At 39.5% G+C, this 26,627-nt stretch overlaps 1 protein-coding gene across 3 annotated transcripts in view; it reads left to right on the top strand.

Annotated features, from left to right (window-relative positions):
* Positions 1–26,627, top strand: part of PARD3B (par-3 family cell polarity regulator beta) — a 359,537-nt gene that overhangs the window by 105,503 nt on the left and 227,407 nt on the right. For 2 of the 3 annotated variants that reach the window (XM_015868265.2, XM_085553339.1), the window contains exon 4: positions 8,746–8,855. In XM_015868265.2, coding sequence (XP_015723751.2) covers positions 8,746–8,855 — 110 coding nt within the window. Of the gene's footprint in view, positions 1–8,745; positions 8,867–26,627 lie in introns of all 3 variants that reach the window. The other variant, XM_085553340.1, reaches the window with a different exon arrangement.

Below are 26,627 nucleotides of genomic sequence, written 5' to 3'. Positions count from 1 at the left end.
GGCAGTGCTCTGTGCAACCAACAGCCTGATCTGCCAGCTAGTGCTTCCCCCAGATCATGGGGAAGAGTTGCTTCAGAATGTTTTGTTTGCTTTGAAAGCACTGCTTTGTCACAGTAACTGTTCTAGTTTGTGACATGCCAGTACATGTGAATTGGTTTCAGCAGCAGAATTTTCATATTTCTGTAAGTAAGGCTTTCCAATTAAATCAGCAGAACAGTCTGAGATTCAAGTGCTTGTAGTTCTATTGGCCACATCAGCCATCTTAAAATTCACAGTGCACCTGCAAGCAAGCTGCTGGCCCTTTTGCACCTAACAGATCCATGCTCTTTTACAGTGGTTTTCCCAGAGTGGTAGGTATTAGATCAGGAAAGATGAATAAGTAGTTAGCCTTTTTTTTTTTTTTTTTTCCCCTCGTTTTCTGATGTCAGTTCATTTTTTCTGCCTATAAGGACTGAAGAGGAAAGGAGACAGTAACTTATTTATGGAAGATCTATTTTATGGCCATGTCAGTTTGAGTTGGAAATGCCTTTGTGACTGGTGCAGAGCAGTTGCTTTATTCAATAGATGATGCTTGAGTGCACAGAAACTTGCTACTTTTCTGTGGGTCCTCGGTATTAAGCATGAATAATTCTTCCTGCTTGGGTTGATAAGTCAGTCTAAGCTGTTTCTCAGTTGCATTTGCAGCAGCAGATATGAACAGATGCTTCCACTGGTAGTGTCTGAGCTTTGGATACACAAGGGATGGAAGGTGAGGTTTCTTCTGGGTGCTTTCCCTTTGGGTGTCTGATGGAGCCCGGTGGTTCTCTGTGGCATAGGGATGTCTGCTCTTCATGGGTGACCTCAGAACTCAGGAAGAGATGATCCTCTCTTGCCTGGTTTGAAGTGAAAGTATTGAAATAGGCTTGAGGGCATTGTAAATGGCATGTATTTGGTTAGTCCTCTTCCAAGTAGGTGTTGAGATGCTAAGCAGTGGATATGCAGACAGTGCACTTTTAAATACAGAAGAATAAAGTTTGGTTATGCTTTTTTTTTTTAATGTTATGAAAACAGGTATGAACTGAATGTATTTATTTGACAAAATGTTGCTATTGCTTGTATACAGCATATGTGCTGTTTCAAATTGGAGAGGTTTTTTAATGTAAAAGCTATCTTGTTCATCTTAATCTTGCAGTGTCAGTTTATTGGCAGAGCTAGCTGATGTTTGTCAGTATGTTGAGTAATTCTCTGCTGTATGATTCAGGAGAAATTAACATTTTGAAACTGGTAAGTTTACATGAAAAATGCATTGTAAAAGCTTCTGTTGTTTGAAGCAGTACTGTTTATTTCATTAAGCAGATAGGACTTAATTCTTTTTTCTGTGCCCAAGAGCTGCTCTTACAGCAGTGAAATGAAGCACTGTTCTGTGCAGTTTGTCACAGGTGTTGTGAGGATGGCTCTGTACTTGATGGATTTGTCTCCTCTGTGGCATTTGGTTTAATCTAGTTTTAAAGAATTGTGATGATCAATTAAAGTCTACTTCAGTTCTTAAAACAAATGGTTTCTGTTCCCAGGCAAGCTAAAGGTTTGAAGATAACTTTTCATTTCAGTCAGAGTTCAGGCGTGGTGTATTTTGACCTCATGACTTGAGCCTGATATTACTTTGCTGTCCTTGGTTCATGGAAATGAGCTTTGCACTAACAAAACAGGGCTTTCTTTTGTGTTGCAGTGAAACCAATACAGCAGTGCTTTTTATGAAAGGATATATGTGCGTATATGTATATCACAATCACAGAATGTCTTGGGTTAGAGGGGACCATAAAGCTCCTCTCATGCCAGTTCTCTGCTGTGAGCTGGCTGCCCAGGGCCCCATCCAAGTTGGCTTTGAGTGCCTCCAAGGATGGGGCATCTGCAGATTCTCCAGGGAGCTGTGCCAAGGCCTCACCATCATGAATAATTTCCTCCTAATACCTCTCTTAAGTATCCCCTCTTTTAATTCTGAAACTGTTCCCGATACGAGAAGTCAATCTCCCCCCTATTTTTAAGTTTCCTTTAAGTAGCGAAGGGCTGCAATTAAATCTCCTGGGCCTACTTTTTCAAGCCTGTCCAAATCTCTTTGGATGGAATCCCATCCTTTTGTTGTGTAAAAACAAAATGAACAGTTGTGTGCCAGTCACCTTCAGGCCACCTGGCAGCAAAAAAAAAATAAAAAAATATATCCAATATCTTTCTACATGTCTTTCCTTCCTTTCCTTATTCTCAGGAATTTAGTAGCAGTAGTGGCAATGAATTTGTGTGTACCATGTTAACAGCATCCTTCCTTATTTCTGGTAGCCCCTCTGCTCTCCCCAGTGATTATTGGTTTTCATCCATTATTTCTCTACTCCCTTTGTTGTTGGACTAATATATGTTACTTTGGGGTAAGGAGCTATTCCCCTGAAAATATGATAAGTAAGGAGAAAAATACTTTGTCATGAATCACATGCTTTCTTGAAGGAGCTCCAGCAGAAATGTTCATTTCCTCCAGCCTTTTATTGTCTCAGGGATGGTTTTGGGGGATGGTGTTGTATGAGTGGGGCTCAGAATGATGCAATAAATTCTATCACAAAACTCTACTTTTTGGTACTGTTTACTCAGTGTTAGCTTTTTTATTAAAAATTTTCCTGATATTATTGGTTTTGTGATGTTTCTATTTTAGTGATTATTCATATATTGTTATTATGCATAGCTAGTTTTGAAGGTGATAGATTACTTAAAGCAGACCAGCCTACTTCTTTAAGCAAAATATTTGCAACTAGAGGATTGGGAAGGATATACTGTAATGTACTGAATGGCAGTTGTGCAGTCTCTGGCAGTAAAATTGTGCTAGGTAGTATTAAAAAATGTGAAGGTGGATATGTGTGCTTATAAATCACTGCAGCTCTGTTCTTCATTGCCTCTGAGGCAAGACAGTAAAATGTGTATTTCAGGTTGAATATGAACCTACTAACCTTGGCTGATTGATAGTTGGATATTATTCAGAGTGAGTAAAGGTCTTGAAGTAGACAATCACCCTTTTTTTAAGAAACCAAGTTTATTCATTTTTACACAGTTTTGCAATGTTCATTCGCTAATAGTTCTGAGGTTTATTTCCACGTGTGCTTGTTTCAGTGTACAGATGAACATATTTTATGGAAGTCATCATTAGAAAAACAAGTAGAAGTTAAATGATTCAGCTAGTTTGTCCATTGCTGTGTAGTTCTTTCTTGTTGCTTCATATTTTACTTACCCTTTTAAGAGCCTCAGCTGATAGTTAATTTTTTGGCAGCTTACCATGAAGTTCTGCTTCAGAATCTGATTGTTTCTCAAAGCAGAAATGTAGAATCCCAGCCAAATGAAGAGGAGAGTTGTGTATTTACTTCTCCTGAACATAGCTGGCAAAAGCTGCACCTCCCTCACAATATGTTACACAATTTTCCCATAGACACAGCAGCTGCAGATTCGTGTTTTGTGTTGGTCTCAACTCACTACTTTGTTGCAGGGAAGTCTCTTTACTGTGGGCATTAGGTGAAGCAGGATGCTATGATGGCTTTGAGATGAGAATGAATACCACAAGGAACCTGTTTTGGTAGGGGGTTGGACTGGATGATCTCTAGAGGTTGCTTCCAGCCCATGCAATAATTTGAATTGTGTGTGGTATTTTGGCTCATCTCTTTTTAGCCCTACCACTAGAAGGGGGGAAAAAAATAAACAAAGAATCCTCGGTAACATTGTCACTTTTTAATTTTCTTAGGGATTGAAAAACAAAAACACTCCCAAGGTGAAGTATTCAGCAGACTTCTGTATTTCAGTGTTATGAGCCAAAAATCAATGAGGTAAAATGAAATTAGATGAATCTGCAAGATGTTGACTCACCCTGGTCTTAATATGTGGTGCTCTGGTCAAGAGTTCTTTGAACCACAAATTTCTGCAAACCAGAGTGTTGGCTGCTCTGTGGTTCTCCTAGCTCCCTTTGTCAAGTACTAGCTACTGGTGGGTGCTGGATGGTGGGTTGGGTGGGTGCTGGGCCAGACACACTCTGGCTTATCAAAAGGTTCCTTATAGTTCTTTCGAGCCTTCCTGAAAGGTTCTGATTCCAGAGATTTCACTGTTTCATCTTAATTTCTTACAACTGTCAGGCAGAAGTTTGAAATTTGAGACTAAAAGTAGTTTGCTGTCTCTGGAATGGAAAATAACCATAATAGGAATTATTTTTGAGGGAAGTCTAAAAAAGGAAGGATATTAATTAAGGTGAGATGAACAATAAATAATTCCTGGGCAAGATTTAAATAATATGAAAATCTTTATTAATGTCTAGTTTGTTATACTTCTTTAAAAATACCATTGAAACATTCAAGAGACATATTTTACTTCTCTACTACCAGCTATAATGCTACTCATGTCATATTCAGGCTGTACAGTTCAGCTGCCAAAGTTTTCAAAGACCAAGGCACTGAACTGTGCAGGAGTCCCTGTCTGAGCACCTGTAACTGATGTAGCCCAAGAACTGAACCAGCCCTTCACAGCATAGCCGCTGCTGCAGGTGCAGAAAATGTTTTCTTTGTGTCAGTTTATTCAGCTAGTGAAGTTCATTAAGTGTTTCATTTGAAGTTGAGAAATGGACTGGGAATTGAAATAGAAGAAACGCTTATTTTCACCTTTCAATCTGTGAATAAAAATTAGGTGCGAGAGTCTGAGATCTATTAGCTTTAAAATCTTATAGGATGGATTAGCCTAAAATGATTGATTTAAATGCAGATAATATGCTGCTTAAGTACAACACTCTGTTTAGTAAGATGAATTATTTTTGCTGCATCCAGCAGGTTGGAGGAGTGACAAGAAACCTTTCTTGCTGGTGTATCTGAAGTTTAGTTTCCCTTTACATTGAATGCTATTTGGAAGATATTATGTTAAAAATGGGCAAAGCCCCTGCTCTGCCTGCTGTGGGGAGTATGATCAGGCCTCACATCTGGGCTGCTGCTGCAGTGCCCACAGGTGAGGCCCCTCAGTGCACCTTTGCAGCACCCCCATGTCCCAGCTGTTGTTGGGCCTGGCGCTGGGAGCGCTGCACTGACAGAGGTGAGAACAGGCTGAATTGGTTGGGATCTGAGATGTGCTGTGACAGGAAAAGTGGGAGAAGGGTACCTGGTGGAGACCCCACCTGAAGACTTGCCCTGCAGTCAGAGACCTTCCTGACAGAGAATGCAGCAGCAGTACTCCAATGTCTTCTGTGTCGGTACATACATAAGTACCCTTGTGTCTTAAAATGAGAAGTGGGCAACCTCTTCTCATGTGGATGTTGTTTTAATTTCTGAATATAGAATGTCAAGTAACGTCATTACTAAAATATGTACACAGGAGGAAATACGTGTGCTATCTGCAACTGAAAGCTCAAAAACTATAAATTCAAATATCTCACGGTTGTTTCATTAGGTACCGTTTCTTGTGATGACAGCAACAAAGAAATGTAATTCTGGTCAGAAGCTATGGGAACAGTCTTTGCATTTAGTAAATAAAATCTGACTATGTTTTCCATCGTGTACAAACAGGGAGAATTATTCTGCTGAAATACACAGCACCAAAAAACATCTGTTTACAATCTCCTGGATTTTCCTTGTAGTTTATTGCATTTGTTTTCTTTAAGATATACTCGTTTAGAGCAATGGGGAAATACTTCGTTCTGCTATTAGAGAACTGGGCCATAGCATATGAAAGAGAGCTGGTTGGAAATTGATTTTCATCTGTTTGTAGATTTTAAGTCAATTGTCTCACTGTTACATCATCCTAGTTCATTAATCTAATCTTGTATCCATGGGAATTTAACAGTGCAGTGTGCACTTCAGACAGAACAGATAGCTGTAGATCTTAAGTTGTATTGATAGGTGCTATTATGAGCCATTTGGGTTAGTTTTAAACATAGGAGCTCTGTTGTTGGAGCAGTAGATGCTCAAGGAAAAAAAAAAGGAGGGGGTTGAGGCGGGGAGTGAGGCTGTGATCCTATCATATGGTAGAATATACAAGGTAGTGTCAGCTGCACTTTAAGTACATGGCAGCACCATTATGTGGTGCCTCAGGTGGAAGTAAGCAATAAATCCTTGGTGACCGGATTACCCGCTGTGATTGCTTGTGCTCACAAAAAGCCCTGACTGGCAGTGCTGTCTGTACGTCTGCTGATGTGCAAAGTCTTGGATAAAAAGAAGAAAAAAATGGTTAATGACCTTTCCTGTATTTAAATATTTGACTATCCTGCTTGTAATATTTTGTTTTTGGTTCCTGAATTGTTTGGTGACAAGGCCAGTTAAAAGTCTTTCTGCCTATGCTTTAAATGGCTGTTGTTGTACAGCAGTGGATAGCATGTCAGGGATCTTCCAGCACATTGTTGTCTGTGTCAAAGGGCAATTTCACATTGGTGCATATGGATGAATTTACTCTATGAAGAGTTTTGCTTCAGTGTTGGCTTCAAGTTTTGTTGAGCTGTGCTCTGAGGGAGCTCAAAAAAAGAATAAAATTCTGATACATATGGGCATGAAGGGGTAGTTTATCCTGGTGAGCACGATGTGGCAGCAGGCAGAGGATTGTCATTGGTGTGGCCTTTAGCAGCTGACAGTTTGATACATAGGTGATGGACAGCTTTTGTTCCCATCCTAATCAACATTTTTATATGCAGGAGTAGAATTTAAAATTAGGACTCTAACTGTCTACGTGATGTACTGTAAATCTCTTTCTACCTGTTTATGGTAGGAATGGTTTTGGGTGGAGGTGAATTGTTCTTTCCCAAGCAAGGAGTCTTAAAAGCAAAAGAATAAAATGAAGGAAAGTCTGAAGTAGCCGTGTTTGCATTCATGGTCGTGTTGGGTGATATTTAACTACCTAAATCTAGGCATCAAATTTGTTGCTGGAACTCAGAGCCTAGAGAGAAACCTTGAAGAGCTCAGGGTGATCGAGGGAGCTGCAGGCTCTGCGACCACACGGGGGTACTGACCTCCAAACCTTGTGTTATTTCTCTGCAGTTGTGCAGTATTCCTAAATGCACTATTTCTTGTTAGCCAGCCCCTTCCTAACCCAAACTGAGTTTTGATTCACCAGAGGGTGCTAACACTGCTAAGGGAGGCAGAAGTTGCTCCTGATCAGGGCAGGTGTTAATGTCTCAGTACAGCTTTTCATTTAATTTAAAAAACAAACTAAGGAAATAAGATTACATCTAGCATGGAGATGTTTCTTTTGCCATTGTGTTGATGCAAGATTTCAGTTTTTAATTGTGCACAAATGGCAGAACTTCTCTCCTGTTTTTCTAATGTAACCAATTTAAATCTAAGTGAGGTTTCGACCATATGCTCAATTCAACCATATTTGCAGTTAAAAAAAAAAATATTTCCAAAACATAAGAGTTCAGGGAAAATATACTGTTAACCATGAATCTGTGTAGAGACTAATCCTTGAAGGTGATGCTAGCAAAAGGGAAATTGACTGCTCTGTGTGGCTTGAAACAAAAAAGTACAGAGCATTTAGTGACACCAGAAAAACTCTTCCTCAGCTTTGTTGAAGAGAATGCATTGTGAGTAAGGCTGGGACAAGGTTCTGCAGTTAATGTAACAGAAGGAGCTCTGGGTGACATTTGAAAGGTGGAAATGCACCTTGAGCAAATTCAAGATAAAACCATAAGGGGAGTAAAATTTTGGTTCGGGACACATTCATTTCTTCATTGTCCATGGCTTACTGCTGCAGTGCAGTGGGAGGAGAACAACTACTTTTGTAAACCAAGTTCCAAAGTTTAAGATACAATGTGCTGCTCTGACAAAGAACAGTAGTGTTTATAAATAGCATGCCTTGTATGCCTTGATGGTATGCAAAAGGGAACGTGTTTTCTGCATTTCATCGTTCAGAGAAAAGAAATACTTTTTCTGTCTTAGGTTACAATGGTTGTTGTAAATGCTCAGCTCAAATGCTGTAGCACTAGTAGAATAATACAGAAGCTTGACATGACAAAAGGAAAGCAGTAAGGAAAAGGAAAGCATGGTTTATTGACAAAAACCAAAAAACAACAGTCAAGCGCATCTCCTAAATAAACTTGTATAGTTGTCTGTATAATCACATAATAAATGGGCTAAGTGTTAGTTTTCCATTACTTCTTGTTCACGTCTAAGGAGGACAGTGATGAACAAATTAAAGGCATGTATGTATGGTAGATGTTTTAACATATTTCTGGTATATGTTGTCAGGGTTCTTATCTGCAGACAGAGTTTGCTCATTCTGTTATAACCTGTAACAATCATTAGAAGTGCCTGTGACACTGTGCAGCACTGAATACTTGCCCCAGGCCCAGCTGATGGTGTGAGCTGGGGAATAGCACAATGACTGTATATTCTGATTAAGGTCACTTCCTGCAATGGACTTCTTCAGTGTAGTACATAGATGGAAAACACAACCTTTACCTTATGCTGTTCTTAGACTTTGATTAATACACAGTTACTCTGTCTTTATGGCACTCCTGAAGGAATTATCTACTGTCTGCTTTTGTTCTCATTTACTTTAATCAACTGACAGAAATGAGAAGAGTGGTAGGGATGACGGCATTGAAAGTATAAGGAACATCGCATTTGAATTTGGAATATGGCTTATTTGGTTGTGACAGTTGCAATTAAGAATACCAGCAACAGGCTTCCTGGTAGTTCAGCAAGAACATCTTTGCAGTGTTTGTGTTTATGTGAAAGGAGTTTGGAAATAATATTATCTCTTTATTTTGTCTCTTAGGCATGCCGCTTCTGGTACGAAGGAGCAGTGATCCGGCTTTGGGCCCACCTGCTGACTTCCACCCAAGTGCCTCTCATCCCAGTGACCTCAGTCACAAACATGCTGTGGCAGTAAGCATCATGTAACTCATTTTTATATTAAGGGCAAAAGTTGTTTTTAGCTGTTTGTACACTACTGTTTTATAAGCTAAGTTTTTTTGAATCTAGAACAAAATGCCACAAAGGAGACAATTTTCTCTATGTGAATTGGGTGTTTTAGTTAATATAGTCAATTGACAGTGGTTCACTTTTTCTCAATAAGATAGTCACATAAAGCTTAATGGTGACATAAAGAACTGGAATATGAACTGAAATTTAGTAATTGTTTCCTTGATCGGTTTTATCATTTTTGTTGGTTGGTAGTGAAAACAAGTGCTTCCTTTTATTATTAATTACCTCCACATAGATTTCTGTTTTCCCTTGTCGTTCTGCTGCTGTCTATCCTTTCTCCAGCCTTCTGTTTTACAATTCTTCTCTTTTGTGGACAAATTCATGCTCACATTGTCTTTAGCAACTATGAAAGCGGGGATACAGTGGAGATGCAGTGACTTTTAATCAGACATTGTTACAGTCTGGTTTTGATCTTCTTTGACACATGGTCCATGTTCTCTACTTTGCATTTTTAAGACTTGAAGCTTGATTTTTGCATATGGGTGTTCCTTTATTACTTGCAGAAAGCTGGAAATCTGTTGTATCTGTGTGTCAGCTGGGATAAATTTGTGTATCAAGCAGAATAGAACTTGCAGGTAAACTCTGTTTGCTTAGAAAGCTCTGCTGGGTCTATCTGCACTGCTTTATGCCAAGTGAATGATGTCTTAATTGATGTTGTTACTGCACCTGCATTTTGTTTACTTGTGAAATTTCTGGATTTTCCTCTTTCCCCTGAACAGTGTTGCAATTTGGTCCCTGTTCCTGGTTGCTGGAAACAGTCTGTATGTTTCCCTGCCCCAAGCAAAACAAAACCAGCAGTCTCCTTGTTTCAGCCTGCATTGCTGTCTTCTGGGGAGGGGAGGTGCAAAAAAGGTTAAGTTATTAGTGCTGCAGGTGGGAACCAATTGAAGATCATGTTTTTAAGAACATGCCTTCAGTTAATTTCATGAGAATGAAGTAAATAGGAAGTTAGATGACTTGCATATAAATGGTGTTTCATTGGGCTTAGAATTCTGAAGACCAATGCAGAATCTTAGTTGACTGTTGTTTCTTTTTTGGCCAACTATGTGCATCCTATTTTACACCATTGTGGCATTTTAGGGGCTGAAGTTCAACAAAGTTCTGCCTCATTTTTCAGAGAGCTGTAGCATTTTTCTTGAGGTTTGTGTTGCCAGTGCTTTATATATTTAATAAATACTAAATTATTCTAATAATAAAGTAAAAAAGAGAATTTTGTAACCTTGTAGAAAAGTTTACAAAGTTGAGAGATCTGTAAAGTGAGCAGATGTGTGTAGAACTGACTAATTTCTGTAGCCATGGAACTTGTACAAAAAAATGGGCAAAATAGTGACATTGTTTCCTCCCAGGAAGCATTGTATCTGTATGAAGAGTTGTGCCAGTACCCAAGAATCCTGTAGGCATAAGGGGAATTTCTGTGCCTAATAGTGTATCTCTCTGTCAGCTGTGGGATGAGGATAATAGTAAAAGCTGGGCTGCTAGCAAGGGCGAGGAAGGTTCTGATTATTAAATGTCATTTAAGGAGGGAAGCAAGTCCTGGAAAGTTGCAAGTTTGTATTGTTTACTTGAAAATCTGTTACTGCAAAACACATTATACCAGCTCTTATTTTTGCAGCAGTACTATTTCTAAAACTCATCGTCATTCATACTGGAGTGTGCTTCAGCATAATGTATTGGAAAGCATAAAAAGCTTAAATAACTTAGGTTAAATTAAGTACAGACTGTTTTAAAGCACAGAAGAAATGATATTTGACAAATGAAAAAACTTACAAATAATGCTGCATTTTTAATATAGCTGTGCTCTTTCACACAAGCTTTAAAGCAGCATTTAGAGAAAACTCTCTTGCTCTAGATAGAGGGATTGAAAACTTAAAATTACTACTACATTTCCTTTGCACGGGTGTGGTTTTGTTTTAATTAAGCTGCTTCTGTGTATTCATATGCAAATTAGAAGCATCAGAGCTATTGGTAAACTGTCTAAAGTATATATAGGAAAAATCATCTCCCTGTTTATGCCATAGCTATTGTAGCTATCATATTACATTTGAAACTAACTTGAAGTGGTTTTGGCACTTTTGACATTCTGGTGTTTGACACACATAGAATTGGCAGTGGTGTATTATGTAGGGGAATGCTCTTGGTTTTGCTGTGTGCTGCCCCCACCTCAGTGGGTGGTCAGTTTTCTATGCAATGATTGCCTTGAGAACAACTCAGTGCCACACTGATTTCTCTCTGGAAGAGCACAGGGCAGATGAGCTGTAGGCTAATGCATGAAGTAAAACAACAAATGTGCAGTAGGATAAGAAGATTGCCTAGTTCGGGTGAATCTGTTGAACCCAGTGCACGCTTTTTTTTTCTTCCCTTTGTTGAATCTAATTAGAGGGCATGTTCAATTTTCTGGTGTCCTCTTGGTGTATGTTAATTCTAAGGAAGGCTGTTTCATGTCATATTATAATTATCAAAAGGACATCTCCTTTCAGTGCACAGGTAGTATGAGAAGAATTTGAGCCAGTCTTTCACTTTTTCTCTGACACTTGTTTTGTCTTAGCTATAGTTATAGCCCTAATTAGCAAAATGTTTCTAGACCAGCCAAAAGCTGATCGGGAAGTCCAGCATCTGTTCTCTCAGACTGAAAGTCATGTAACAGATGGCACAGAATCTGAGTTTCTCTTTTCATCCAGGCCTCTCCGTTCTTGTCACAATAGCTACCACTGAAAAACCTGGGTACTATTAGCAGCAAAAAACAGGGATCTGAAACATCCAAATATGCTATTGAAGTGAAGGTATTTCATAGTGAATTTGTCAATTTTTGAAGGCAATGGTTAAGCTCTCCTGCTAGTTACCTCGCTGGCTCCAGCGAGAAGTTTGGAAAAGCCTGGTTAGCTTAGCACACCTTTCTGCAGATGCTGTAGCCAGAGCAGTGCTCTGGCAGCACTCAGGTGTGGGTGTGCTACCCTTGGGCTGGGATTGGCAGCACTGCAGGGTGAGACACTGTTAGAGTGAGGAAACCTTTGGCTGTGAGCCCCGTAGTGTCTTTCAGCTAGCCTTAGGGAGGAGGTGACATTCTGCTACTTTGCCTAATCTAGTTCAGTGGTGTCAAGCTGTAGTAATTACTGAGTTATGACTGGGACATCTGAACTTCCCTTTATGGATCTGTTACCTTTGCTTATCTCTATTTCTGCTCAGGGACAGAATTCTCCATCTTCATGAGACTTGGCCCATCATGAGTTTTTAGACTGGCCCCATTTAATTTGATAGGAATTTTGCATTGATTCTGCTGGGGTGAGGATTTCATGTCCTGCTGTTAACCTGCTGATTATCATGGGATCCTATGTTCTGCATGACCTTCTTTTCTCCTATGGTTGCATGTTTCCTCAATAAATACTTGGGATTAATCGATAGGAATGGCTGATTAAATTGCATTTATTCATATTTAAAGACACAATGAGTTGTTGGATCAATTGAAGAGCTGCTCCAGCAGCTAAGTCCAGTTTCCATTTTTACCTAAATGTGACTTGAAAATGACTGTATTTTATGCATTGTGGACATATAATTTGCAATTTTGTATGAGATTCATATATAATCAGAATATTTTTATGTTTCAAGCCCTTGTTAAAGAGGGTCAAAACCTCTCCGGGTTGTTCTGGCCATTAATTGTTTGTAATGTATTAGCCTTTCTGATTAAGCATCTGCAGAATAGCATGTGAGCATGTGTAGGGGTGCAGCTCTGCCACTCATTCCTTTTGCATGCTGCTTTATGTATAGATGTAAACATAAAGTGTGGCTGTCAGAGCTTGGATTTGAAGTAAAGGTTATCAATAGTACTCTAAAAACTTGGGGGTGTTTTTTGGTAAGAGTCAGGAATGTTTCTCCATCTCATTGGACTGTGTAAAAGCAGGGTGGGGGCAGAATAGGTCTCATTTGACATGGTGTGGGGAACTGCGATGCAGTGGGGTTGCATGGCCTGCTCTTAGCAGTGAGAACTCCTGCTGAATATGTTTGCCTTCCCTGACTACTAAGCCAGGCTGGCCCAACTTCTGGTCCTCTTTACATGCCAGAACCTCAAGGCAGAGCTGTCCCAGACTCAGTTGGTACCAGGAGGTGGGCTGCAAGAAAGGAACATTGTGAGAGAGAAAAGATTGCCATTAAGGATGTAACTCTTGGTCTTGCAAGATTTGGGGAAGATGAAACAAACTTCCTGTCACTCAGCTGGGAAGTTCTGATGTGTGAGATTTTTAAAAGGGAGTTCTGATTGGGGTGAATCCATTTTTAAAGCAAGTCCTATGTGTGCCTGTTCATGCTGTGCAGTGCATGCAGAGCACCTCTCACCAGCACGTGGGGTTCCAGCATGCTTGCTATCTGGTTAGGAGGTCAAGGGGCCATCTGCAGCAAGGGGCTGCAGCAGCACACTGCAAAATCAGAGCTGTGCTGCCTTCACAACCCCTACCAAGTCCACTCTGGAGCCAGCTCTGGGCTGTCACGTTAACAAAAGCCATTTCTTCCACATTCTCTGTTGTTTTCCAAGCCTGCGCTGCTTTCTTCCCTCCTTCCTTCTAGCATGTGCTGTGGTACTCTGCATTGAAGGGAAACCACTGTATATTGTAGAGGGAAAAACTAAGAAATCAAAATGAAAATACACAGAGTGCTTCAGAACACTGAATTCATCATCTTGAACAGGACAGAAGTGCCCTGTGGTAATTTCTTTTCTACATGTGCTAAGAGATATGTGTGGGGGAAAAAAATAGACTTCTTTGTGCTTCTTTGCACAGCTTACACTTCACAACAAGCACATTGTTTTACCTGCATTGTACAAGGTGAGTGGTGGGAGTAATTTACGTATTTTTATTTGAGAAGGATAAGTAGATTTTGTGATTTCTCTTAATAAGAGCTAATAATGAATGCTCTGTGACATTAATAGAGTACATAAGTTATCAGTAAAAGTGGCACAGTTGGTAAAACGTTATTCATTGTTAATGTTTTGCTTTCTAAAGCTTGTTTCCAGTGAGAGGAATGCAAGCTTTTTAGTGAATATTTGTGAGAGAAATTACTTACTATGAAAACCACTCAAGTTCTCTGTTATTATGGAACTTACAGTAGTAGTGAGCTGGATTTTGTTTCATTATTAATATATATTTGGGGCCTTGGCTGTTGGTTTGAAGATGCCAGACTGTTTATAAGCCTTCTTCACCTCTGTGCTTTTGCTTTGTGCATTCAGGTAATGTGACTGCAGATGATGGAAGATGTCTGTGAGACCTAAATGCTTTCTTTCTTTCCCACGTGGCCTATCTTACAAAGAATGTGGAAAAATTATAGGGTGGAAATAAGAACTGCTGACAAAAAAGGGAAAAAAGGTCACGTTTTCAATGCTGCTGACACACATTCATCTCTATAGCTACATCTTTGGGGTCCTACAAAATACTGTCATTCCATCTGGAACAGCTTTTAGCAGGCTGCTTACGCAACAGGCACACTGTGCTGAAATTGGAAGGAAGCATTAGCAAGTTGCTTGTATGTCTGACAGTCAAATTAAAAGTGGAAGATGGCAGTCAACATGGCTCATGCATATCATTTACTGTCAAGCTCTAGAAACATTTAGCTAAAATAAAACTGGTTCTCAGCCAGAGTCCCTTTGAAATACAGACCATTAAATATGTAAATACAATTTTCCTAAAGTACAGAAACCCAGTGGACAACTGGGAATAATGACAAATATCTTTAACATATATTTAGGCCTGAATGTTGCTGTGATGTTAGGAAAAAAAATCATTTTGGATTTTTTTTTTCATGCAGCATCTTGCAGTGCCTAGATGTATGAGGCAGTGGAAATGATTAGGTTCTAGGATTTTGGTGAGCAGATGCAGAATCAAACTGTTGTTCTTGTGCTATCAGGGACAACATCTGTTTCTTTGTGAGGCAACCCAGAGTTCTGGTGCTGAGCACCCGAAGGTGGACACACCCATAGTCTGGACCAACACAGTCCTTATATTTTAGTTCTCAAAGCGGTTGCAATATCATGGCTTTACTCCCAAACAGTATCATGAAGAACAAGACAAAGCCCACAGATCTTTGACCCTCAAGAGTGGTCTTATGAGAACTTCTGCTTCCAAAAGATTGTACTTTTTTGTTGTTTTTTTTGTTTTGTTTTGTTTTGTTTTTTTGTTTTTTAAGTAGCTTGGGAATCGAGATGGGTATTGGCATATGATTTTACTAATTAACTCTTAATGTACTACTATTAAGTACTGCCTTGAGTTCATCTTGGTTTAATCTGAGTATCGGTTAGAACATACAGATCCCCAAGTATGTGTCTGAATAATTCTAGAAAACCTGCTTTCTTAATTGCATCGTTCACAGCAAATGCTCATAATACTACCTACTGTGTTTGAACTGTTGACGGAGCACGACTGGGCTGAAATCACATCATGGTGTCTTACAACTGCTGTTCTCACTGTCATTGCTGTCTGATTTCACTGTCCAAAATAGGGTAGTATGAACTTAAACCTTAAATAAAAGAGCTGCCGAGTTTTTCTGTAGCATGCTTTGCTTCACTGAACTAAATAGCGGTGTGTTTGAGATGATTGCACATTTAACTCCTGTGGGGATAAACTGACCTCCTTTGCATTTCTGCCTTTTTGGAATTACCAAGTGCAATCATTTTCCCAGTGTACCTGTCAGCTTCACAGAAACAAAAAGAAAGTCCTGCTCTTCACCACAGTCTAAGAAATTCTGTGAGGGTTTCTCAAACTGGGAGCTTACTTCCAACCCATACCATCCCATTTTGCAGTAAGCTGCAGGTGCCAGAATAGGAACCAAACAGAAGAAAATGGGGCAAAGAAGGTTCTGCCATCAGTGCCAAAGTATGAATGTTTCATCTAAAAATAAGTATGTGAAATGCTGCAGGTCTGAGAAGCAAAAAGATTTGTTCCTAAAGTACTTGTATGGGTATTCTTTGGTTAAGAGAATATCCATGCAAGTCTTAACCCTCTTTTTGGTTTAAAAGCACAGGAGCTTGTCCTTAGATTTTTCTTTTTTTAAGCATCTGTAGTTGGTGTTTGTGTGCTTCTTCAAGGCTGTGTTGATTCTTAACTACTGGTGGTGTTGAAAATTTTATCTGTGAAACCAACAGGGCTGAAGTGCATTACATGGATAACTGTATCTGTATTTCCTTCTTGCCAAGTGTGTGCCTTCCTGGATAGTCTCAGGTTTCTGTTTGACAGAGTGATTTCAGTAAATCTGTCTCTGAGGGAAGTATATTCTACAAAAACTATTGATGATGTTGCTGGTGGTTCTGCACAGGGGAAAGAACAGCTCAAAGCAGGAGCTGGTTTGCTCCTAATGGAAACAAATCTGAAAGAGCATATTAGGTGTGTGCTGCAAGTTCTCCCTGAGTTCTTGCCAGCGAGTCTTAGAGGAGCAGAGACAATCAATGTGGACTAGAAAAGTTTTTATGGTAGAAATGTTTTATTTAGAAATTACTCTGCAAAATTGTAAGTAACAGAGCTAATTGTTGGGGTAAAAAAAGGTACCACTGCTATATTCTTCAGGCCATCCTTTGTACTTTGGTTCCCTGTTAAAATGGGAAGCACACTATCCTGTCCTGTAGAAGAGAAGGGAAATTGCTCAGTTTACTTCTCATAGATGTATCCAAACTCTCACAGTAAGTATGCCTAGAGGTGGGCAATTTGTTAAGGTCAGACTGATTGTCCAGTTAATAGGCAACAAGCCAAGTTCTAAGGTATTTTTAAATTCTACCTGAGAAGGTAGAATTGTAGAATGGTTTGGACTGGAAGGTACGCTTAAGAGCATCTATTTCCAACCCTCTGCTGTAGGCAGGGACACTTCTCTCTAGACCAGGTTGCTCGAAGTATCATCCAGTCTGTTCTTGAATGCTTTCATGGCAAGAACCTGCCAGCATGTTCAAATTAGGGTTTACCATGTTAGTAATCACAGAATTATCCTTGGGTTTACAAAACACCAAACTAAACGATCACTTTATGCCTGGCTGTGGTTTTCTGCCTTTTTACCTTTCAGTGTCTGGTTTGGGTGTAGTTGTTTTCAAATGGCTGTTTTGAGAGGTGTGTTGATGAAGCCATTCTGTTGATGTCACCAGGCATGCAGACATTGATATAAGCAGGTAAAGCAAGTTCATTAGAACCAGATGCACACTCCTGTAAATAAAAGTAGAATTTTTTTTTGAAGTATGGCACTGTGCCAACAGATTATAATACTTTGGGGAACTGAATCTGTTACCTATTATGCCCTTATATAGTACAACAAGAAGTGTATAAAATGCCATGTTATTTATGTTCCATTAAAATTATTTTTATGCAGTCCGATACTGGTTATTTTTTAAGCAGAGGACTGACGTGTAGTGTTTAGGGGATTTAAACATTATTAAAAGATGAAATGTTCATAATCTATTTGTGATGTAATTATCAGGATCTATGATTCCATGATTTGGGATAGGAGAGGAAGCAGCAGCAGAATTTGCAGTTTCTTGGTACTGCTCAGCTTCCTGGCTCTCTCTGTGGTCATTGAGTAGGCAGGCACCCCTTGGGGGGGGGGGGGGGAGGGGGGGGTCAATCTAGAGTGATGTGGGTTCTCTGAGGAGCCATCTCCAGTTGCAGCGTGGGGACATGAGCTTTGTGTCACTCACCAGGCTATAGAGTACACATAGTGCACTGAGGGCTGCATGAGGCATTGTCTGCTATAGCATACAGGTGAGCACAGTGTGGGTCATATCCATAAATCTGTTCAGCTCTTGTAAAACTGAAAAAGGGAATGACTGTTGAAATGCCAAGCAAGTAAGCACGAGCCTTTCTTGCAGCCTGGGGAGTTAATCACACAATGCACCTCCCTTCCCTCGGGAGAAAGGTAGGGGGGAAGGAAGAGGGAGAAACCCAATTGAGAGAGGAGGAAACTAATTTACTAAAAGCAGTGTGAGAAAATATAAAATAATTAGGAGTAATAAATCAAAACAAACCAAAAATAAAGTCAGAGTGGGAGGAGAGAGAGTCAGTCTGATTCTCGGCAGACCTTCAATGGCTCACCTCCCAGGACATACATTATAGCTCTTCCCCTGGGCCCCAGAATTAGAAATCATGTGGAAGCTCCTGGAAAATGCAGTTCATCCCAACGTATCATGTATCTTCCTCTCAGAGAGTCAAAACTCATTTGAGGCTGCTAGAGATAAACAGGGAAAGAGCTCTGCAGTGCACTGTACCTCTGCACCCAATAGGCTGTCGCATGATATTATGATATGGAATACTGATAAAACCCGGGCAGTCTCCAAGAGTAAATTAAGTGAAAATCTTTGTGGGACCACTGCAGCTCTTCACATTCATGAGCCCCTATTAGCTGAAGGGGTGAGCAGCAGAGCTCCTTGCAGAGCATTTCCTTAGGCTTGAGAACACTAAAGTCTAATAACTTGTTTTTTTTGTGTAACATAAGATTCTTTTTCAGACCTGCTAAAGACTGTACAGGTAATCATATGCTAAAATGGTACAGAAATGTTCTATGTTTCCCGGGTAGCAAGTGTAGGACCTACTCATGCCTGTATGTATGAAAATCTGGAAAGGAATCATACGATAATCATCAAAATGATTAAGCCTTGGAAATGCCTGCTTAAAATGAAGTTGAGTGATCCAATTCTTGTAGATATCTTTTCTGTAGTGAAGGACCCAAAACTGAACACAGCACAACTGTTCTGTGAACTGTTTATACTTTCTGAAACTTTGAGAGATACTTTTTGGTCTGATTGTGATGCAATACAAGTTGGTGGTGATCTCTGCTTTCCATACTAAGTGCTCGTGTCCCAACAGGTTTTTTTCTCACCCTTTCCTGTGCAACGTACTGTATAGAACCTGTTTTAGCAGGGGGCTGGGCTGGGCTGGGCTGTATGATTTCCAGAGGTCTCTTTCAGCCCTACAACTCTGTGATTGTGAAATATATGTATTTCCTTTGCAGTCTAAAAATGAAAAGATTTTACAGACACCATTTATAACATTTCCTTTGCTCTTAAAATAGTTGAAGTAATAAATTTAGGTTTCTACAAAGCGTATAATATAACGGTACAAACAAGAGGTAAAAAGCAAATTAATAGCACTCACCAGTGCTATAAAAATATTTTTATTCAGGCAGAAGACAGAGGACTGTCTCTGCACTGAACCTCTCAGGATCTCTTTCTAGTGGGGAAGCATGTCTTTGGAAAGCAATGTAAAGGAGATACTGCCCACTTATTTGCACGTGTAGGATATATGTAGTGCCCTTTGCTAATGTCCTTTGAAAGAACTGAAATTGCACCCCAGATATATTATTGTGAGAGGAACAGAAGTTAGCTAAATATATTTCAGTTCAAGTAATGAAAAAATGTCTATCCAGAAGTCTGAGAACAATAATTCAGAGTAAAACTTAATTTCCAGCAACCCTGGAATTTGCAAGTGCTCAGCTGCCCAGGCACTATTCCTGCTTGTTACTGGTGTGATTGGCATTGGACTCCTAAAACCCTCTTTCTGACCTCACTCTCAAATAGGACTTTTTGGTTTCATGCCTATCCTGCCATGAGAATTTGGACTCTTTGTGCATGAGGGAATGAGGTTTCTATGGGCGGGTTTCTAGGCCCCCTGGGCTGTCACAGCCCTGTGCCCCTCCCATGGACACTGGAGCAACTGAGGGTAGGCTGGCTTTTGCCACCTGGGTGTTTGTGCTGACATTGCTTCCTGGGGGAGCTGCCTGCTGCTGCCCTCCTGCTGTTCTCCAGGATGAGCTGCCTGTGTCCCACCAACCCTGCGTAGCTCTCAACTGTTGGATGTGTTCTGTGCTCCTGTCAGCATGGGCTTTGGGCAGCTTCTATCCAAATAAGAGATGGTAGCAAACTGAGTCATATCACTTCATGTTGGTGATTTTCCCTTGCTTTTGGAGTTGAACTTCACTGTAGACTGTGGCTGGGGAACAGCAGGCACCCATTGAGGATGACAAATTGTGTCAGGAGTGTTCAGCCTCTAGTCTAATATATTTTTCCTGCTGCAGATAGAACTTCTGAGTTCATTATAGCTTGTTCTCATAAGTCGTCATTTCTATCTCAAGGCTGTTGTGCTCCCAATGTAAAGCAGATTGATGCTGGCACATTTTTTCTATTTTAATTTTACAAAGTTGTCACACTGAAACTGTTCCTCATATTGGAAGTGCTTTGAAGTGAAGAGATAAACAAAGAGCTAAAATAAAATTAAGTAGCAGCATGAACAACATTTCATCTTGGTGTGCCTTTTTTAAAAAAATAAGCTGAATGGATGTAGTACCCTTGTGCTGCTGTAGTAAGTCTGCAAACATTAGCTGATCGATCAAAATTGAGTTAGTGTGTATGCAGTAAGCAGAAACAGGTGAAAATTGGGTTATCTGTGCCCAACCCCTTCTATTTGCTACGAACAGTGAGATATAAACTAGTTTTTAGACCTGATTAGTTTTGTTTATTTTCAGAGAGGGGCAGAAGCAGAACATGTGCTGTATCTACTGTATTTATTAAACCAAGAAACTATATGAAGTTAGTGGCTCAGATGTGACATTTGCAGATAAAAGTGGAAAGCCATGCTATAAATAAATTTGAAATGACTCCTGGAGGAAAAAAAGCAACAATCCACGATGTGTGGTTTTATGGCTATGAGAGACAAACAAAAAAAAAGCCAAGCAATTTTTTGTTTTGTCAATAACAAAAATAATAAAAAAGGAGGGGTCATCGTCTCTGCCACGTCACAACTGCTAACTGGTTTATAATCTGAAGTATGGCTCACTATTTCCCTTTCTATGTTTATGGGCTTTCCCAGACAGCGGGCTAGCTTTTCAGCTATTTATTTTATGGATCTCTAAAATAGTTGAAAAATTCACAGGAGTTTGCTGACCACAGACTGTGGCTGTTGTCTGTAGCAATAAAAATACAAAATATTGGATACAAATATGTCTCTTCTTGGGTGCGCAGTTCTGAATAATTCTTGATTTTGAAGATAAATGACAAATCTGTATCTAGAACAGATCTGAATGCATGTAACAGCTTCTTTGTTCACATTATGTGGTTCATAAGCACTTAATTTTTTCCACCAGTGAGAAGCACAAGGTGTGCAGAAAGCCATGATTTTTGTCAAGTTGCAGGGTGAGGTCTTTTTCTACGCATCTGTGTGGCAGGATCCTCTTGGTAGACTGCTGTGTCTTTCACAGAGCTGTTCTGTCACTCATATCTAGCAGCGCATTTTTTTTTTAATAATAAAATTTATAAAGCTTACTACTTCTCAGAATATTAACAACTTCTGATGTCTCTGAAGATTAACCAAGAACCTGATGTTCCTTTTGCCACCCCAGCACTGCTTGCCAGAGCCCTCAGCTCCTCTGTTCTGAACTGCAGATATCCTTTATCTCTTTCCTAGAAGAGGAGTCTGTGGAGGAAGGTTTTGTCATTAGGTACTTTGGCACTTAGCACTGCAGGTAGTCAGTTGTGCCTATTCTGCTTTGTGAGAATGAACAAAAATGCTCTGAAGTGCTGAGATGTGTTCCATCAGTCTACGCTTCAAGGTCTACTCTTGTTTCTGTGTCATCTCTGACTTCAAAGGTACTTGCCCTTTGGCTTTTAAGTTGAGCTGTTACTACTGGGACCCCTTTAGGTTGCCTGAGGCTATCAGATGTCCAAGTAGCCATAACAGAAATAATATTTACTTTCATATGGTAAACAGTTCCTCTTTGATTGCTGCAAAGATGTAAGACACGTACTTGGAGGGAAAGAACTGTTCGTACTTTTTTTTCAGAGTTGCATTCAAAATCCCTGATCCTTACATTTGTGATTTTCACAATTAATGATGCTTGTGGCTTTTGGAATAGGATACAACAATGGGGATTTACACACAAAGGTTGCACACGTAGGAAAGGGATATTTGCTGGGAGGAGGATGTAGCAAGTGGAAAACTCATCTGTGTTTCTCATAAAACCTGAGTTCCTTTTGTGCTCACAATGTGGTGTTGCAAGCAACTCACGCTTGAAGGAAAAGCACTGTGCGAAGTGTTTTGAATTGGCATTTAGCTCCCCAGGCCCCTTTTTCTCCTCATCTCTGGGCTTTACTGCTCTGTTACCATTGAACAAGAGTAAGTGTGCACTGTACAGGAGTTTGGAGTAACTTGAAGGGCAGTGGTGCATCATCACTTCAGAAACACGGATCAGTGTTACCTTATTTTTCTCCTATTTTGTTTCATGTATCCAGCACTTCCTATTAAAAAGTTGAACCCAATTGATGGTCCTTTTGTGCTGGAATTTAAAGCCCGAATGAGATTATGCACTGACTCTTGAAAAAATGTCATCCCCTTTACTTTTTTTCTCAACTTGTATTGCAGGTGCCTGCAGAATGTACCTTGTTTTAGGGCTCCTAGGCATTAGGTTAATTTTCAGAAGAAAGCATTCATTGCTTTTTTTATTTGCTTTGGAATTTAGTAATCTCCAAAATGCTTTTCTTCAGAAAGTCTATCTTGTTCTTTCATTCACAAAGTAACTTATTGAAGCAGTTTCTACCTTTTCTTTCTAGAAGAAAAGATAATGTCTTTACTTTTGAGTACACAGAATAGATTACAGTGATTTGGAGCTATTAAATATGCAGATTAGTAGTGCTCAGTATAAGAAAACTGCAAGTGAAGTCTAACAGCTTGCTTTGGATTTTTATAATGCAATTATAAAATCTTCATGAAAAAAAAAGCTTCTTTCTGTGGGCTAACGTAAGTAACTGCACAGTACAAAGTGTTTTATAAATTTGCTTATCCTAAATAATGAATTTCAGTGAACCTAGTATAGGTCAGCCCTCTATCCCAACTACTGTAGAAATGCTGCATGGAGTGTTTCCAATCACAGTCAGACCTGAGTAGTTCATCTTGGATTTATTCATAGGCAATCATATTTGAAATGGAACAAAGCTGATCTGTGCTAATTATCTAAGCTTATTGTACTGAAGTTCTAAAGCCTAGAATTTCTTAAATAATAATAATAAAAGAGGTTTCTGTCAGTTAAGGATATGCTAATGTGTAAATCAGTCCAGCTGAGAAACATTGTAAAGTACCCAAATGTTCTGAGAACTGATGTTGCTACTTTGTGCACCTGTCACATCCCTCAGCTTGTCACAGCACAGTTTCAGTTCTGATCTCTGCCCTGCCGGGGAGCAGTGAAAAACTGTGCCAGCAGTTAAAGGAAGCAACCTAAGGAATGGGGTCTGCAGCTCGGGCAGGATAAGCTGCAGGAAACATGAGTCTAGAAGTCAGGGGAGAAGTTTGCATGGACCCATGGCTCCCATGAAGATTGATTTATTGGCTACTTTTATGTAAAACAGATCTGCTTGCTGCATTATTTTCAAAAACACCTTCACTGCTCTTAGAACAGCTTTTCACTGTAGTTTGCTTCACCTTCTTTTGTACTCATTGTGTGAGACAAATGGACTCAAACAGGAGCAAAGAGAAGAAACTTAGTCCAAGGCAGATACAGTGCTGGGTGCCAACCGGATACCATTATTTTGCCAGCCATAACAAATGACAGTCTTAGAGATGACAGTGCCGCTAGAACCAGGGGGTTCGTAAGGCAACACTTTTGCCTTTTTAGTCTTGCTGAACATGATCCAGCATCTCATACATGTTAAGTGACCACATAAATCTTGAGTCTCCTAACCCAAAAAATAGAGGTAAAAAGTTGTATTTTATGTCCTTTCAAACTTTTAATTTGTTACGTGCTGTAGTGCTCTCATGTATACTGCATTGATTTGGTCTAACATAGAAAAGAAAGTAGTGGATGGATGTTTAGTTGACATGTATGGAAAGTATTCTGGGATGGCACAAATTCACTTTGCTGTGTGTGCCACGCTTTGGAAGCATTTGCAGTAAGTTATGATGCTTCATATGAAGAACTGGAAACAATGGAACTATTTTGCCCCAATGCACAGCATCTGTGCTAATCCAAAACCAGCTTCAGTGTTTTCTGCGGAGACGTTTGGAAATGATGGAGCTACATAGAGATAGATTAGTCATTGCCTTCTGCTTTGCAGTAACAGCTTATATACAGAAGATGCCTCTGGGATATTTTCTTTAGGAAAAAAACATTGAGGTAAGGGATGACGTTTATATTAAAAATAGGAATAAATAAAAACCAGGAAATTCTGCTGAAAGCTTTTTTAGAATTCTGACTCTTTTCATGATTAACTTTGCTTAGAGAGCAAAGGAGAATTGCGTAGGATAAACAGACGTGTTTCTCTAGGAACATGTGCGAGAATCAGGAGAATTGATAGCATGGGCTATTTTTTGTTCCTTGAGAATGATTCAGTTGTTCACCTCACTTGTTGTGCTTACCTGAGGAACAGCAATGTGTTCTGACGTTTGTCCTTGCAATTATGTATGTTGATGTTAACAGTTTTAATGCGGTTAAGCCCATCTGTAACTGTTAATACCAGTTTTAAAAAAGACAGTTTCTGTCAATAAATAAACCTTCGCAGTGTGAAAATGAAGTTACCTTTGGAATTCCTTTTTGCTTATTCTTCTCTATATTTGCCACTACTGAGAGCTCTTGCTGTTCAATATTGCTCTCACAATCTGATCAGTAGGTGAAACTGCAAAATACTTCTATATCTGGAGCTTAGTTCATCTATGTGCTTTATTATTGCTGTGCTATTTTATTCCCAATGAATATGTTGATATATGTTTGCTGATGGTATTTTGTTCACCCTGCTTTCTTTCAGCAATGTGATAAGTCCTGCTTTCTTCCACTGCAATTTTTATTGCTGTCAAATTATTTACTAACCAGTGTTGCTATTTGAAGATGTAGTTAATAATTAACATGAAAGCAGATCATTTTATGAAAGGTTATTTTTGGATGAGTTCTCAAAATCCTAGGAGAGGTTGAAAATGCCATTATGATTCATAAGGATTTGTTGGAAATAACACTGTACTCTAAGGTGATCTGCCTCTGATTTAAATTACCTGCTAGGTTTAAGATAAGCCAGTGATAGTAATGTCTTGGCTCACAGGAGTTGACTCAGATTTATTAATAATATTCGCTTACTAATTCAATGTAACACTGAGTCTGTAATTTCAGATCGTAGAATAAGGTTTTGTATACAGTTGCACAGAATTAAAATGCTGTACAGTGCCTTAATTTCCATTGAGACTTAGGATCAAGATCAAGGACTTTGTGTAGGGCAATATGTTTTCTTACATTCATATACAGACAACACTCAAATCATTGAAGAGATTCAGACATTTAACCCTTATTCACTTGTTTCATGCTGTGTAGGTTGAGGTGTTCCCACAGTCCCTTAGGAAATTCTTGGAGACTGATGGCTTGTTTTTCTGCTGACAGATTCTTAGAGTTAGATTTCAAGAACACAAAAGGAAAAAACTAGGAGCATCGCTATTCTGGGGTTTGCCTGTCAAATAGAAAGGCAAGGCTAATTTGTGTTGGTTTGTTCTTAGGCCATCGAGGTGGCTTCCCAGCCTCAGTGTCATGAGTAGTTTTGTTGAGAAAGACAATGGGTGATTTGGTTCAGAGAAGGTAAAGAGGGAAGGCGATGGCTTCTAAGGGACGCGGTTCTTTCCCGTACTGGGGTATATTATGAGACTTGAGAGATGATCTTGAACAAATCTCAGCTGAAACAGAAAATACATATGTAAGTATATATACTGTAGGTGAATATTAATATAGTAAGGTTTTTATATATGTAATTTAAACTGTTTTTAAACATCTCTTGAAATAGGAAGAAAATGGTTAAATATTAGATAGCTGCTACCAGTATGCCACTTGGAGTGAAGCAGGCTGATACGTCTTTCATTAACTCAATGCCTGAATCTACTGAAGAGTAAATAAATTCACAGCCCACAAAGTTAGGAGAAAACACTTAACTCTCAGCAGGAATAAAAGTGTCTTTAATCTAAGCAAGCAATGTGATTTTTTAGGACCCTGTGTAGTAAAAAGGCTACATTCCAAGCTGGGGAATCTCTACACTAATCACAAACTGTGGTTCCTTCGCACACTGTGAAAATGTCTTGGGAAAATTCTGGGTAAATTCATCACTGAGTGTATTCAAGTCCTTGTTATGCTGTAGATTGAGTCAAACAAGGGATCCCGATCTTGAAGTTCTGGGAAGATTTCTGGTTTTGTGGAGTATAGTTGGGCATGTTTTCTACCACAGCTTTCTAAGCAAAGCTCCAGTTCATGCTGGACCACAGGTAAAGATTCAGCTTTTCTACAATGATGTAGACAAAGCTGAAATATTCACCAGCACCAAGTGCCTCATATGCTCAGGCTCCAGCATTACTTGGACGCACATTCACATGCTGATTATTGCTGCTGTAGATCTGCTGTGAGAATGTTCTAAATATTCATAATGTTATGTATATGTCTTGCTAGGTGGCTGTGTATTATTAGGAAGCCTGAGCTTTTAAGCACACCATCATCCATTGTTCAGTAAACACAATTACATTACCCTATCTTTCATCTCTAATGAATCCATGCTAATTGATTAATCAGAGCTGTTGCTTTGCTATGGGATTATCATATAAAGAGCAGCAGTAACAAAACTAGCAATTACTGACATTGTGCACTGAGGACAGCATAGCATAGCTCATCAGAGCATCTATCCTAGGTATCACTTTTTATCCACTCCTGTTTTACCCTTTTGGT

Source organism: Coturnix japonica, chromosome 7, assembly GCF_054131305.1.
Source record: "Coturnix japonica strain WE chromosome 7, WE-NBRP24, whole genome shotgun sequence".
Taxonomy (NCBI): Eukaryota; Metazoa; Chordata; class Aves; order Galliformes; family Phasianidae; genus Coturnix; species Coturnix japonica.
This window is presented reverse-complemented; position numbering and strand designations above follow the sequence as displayed.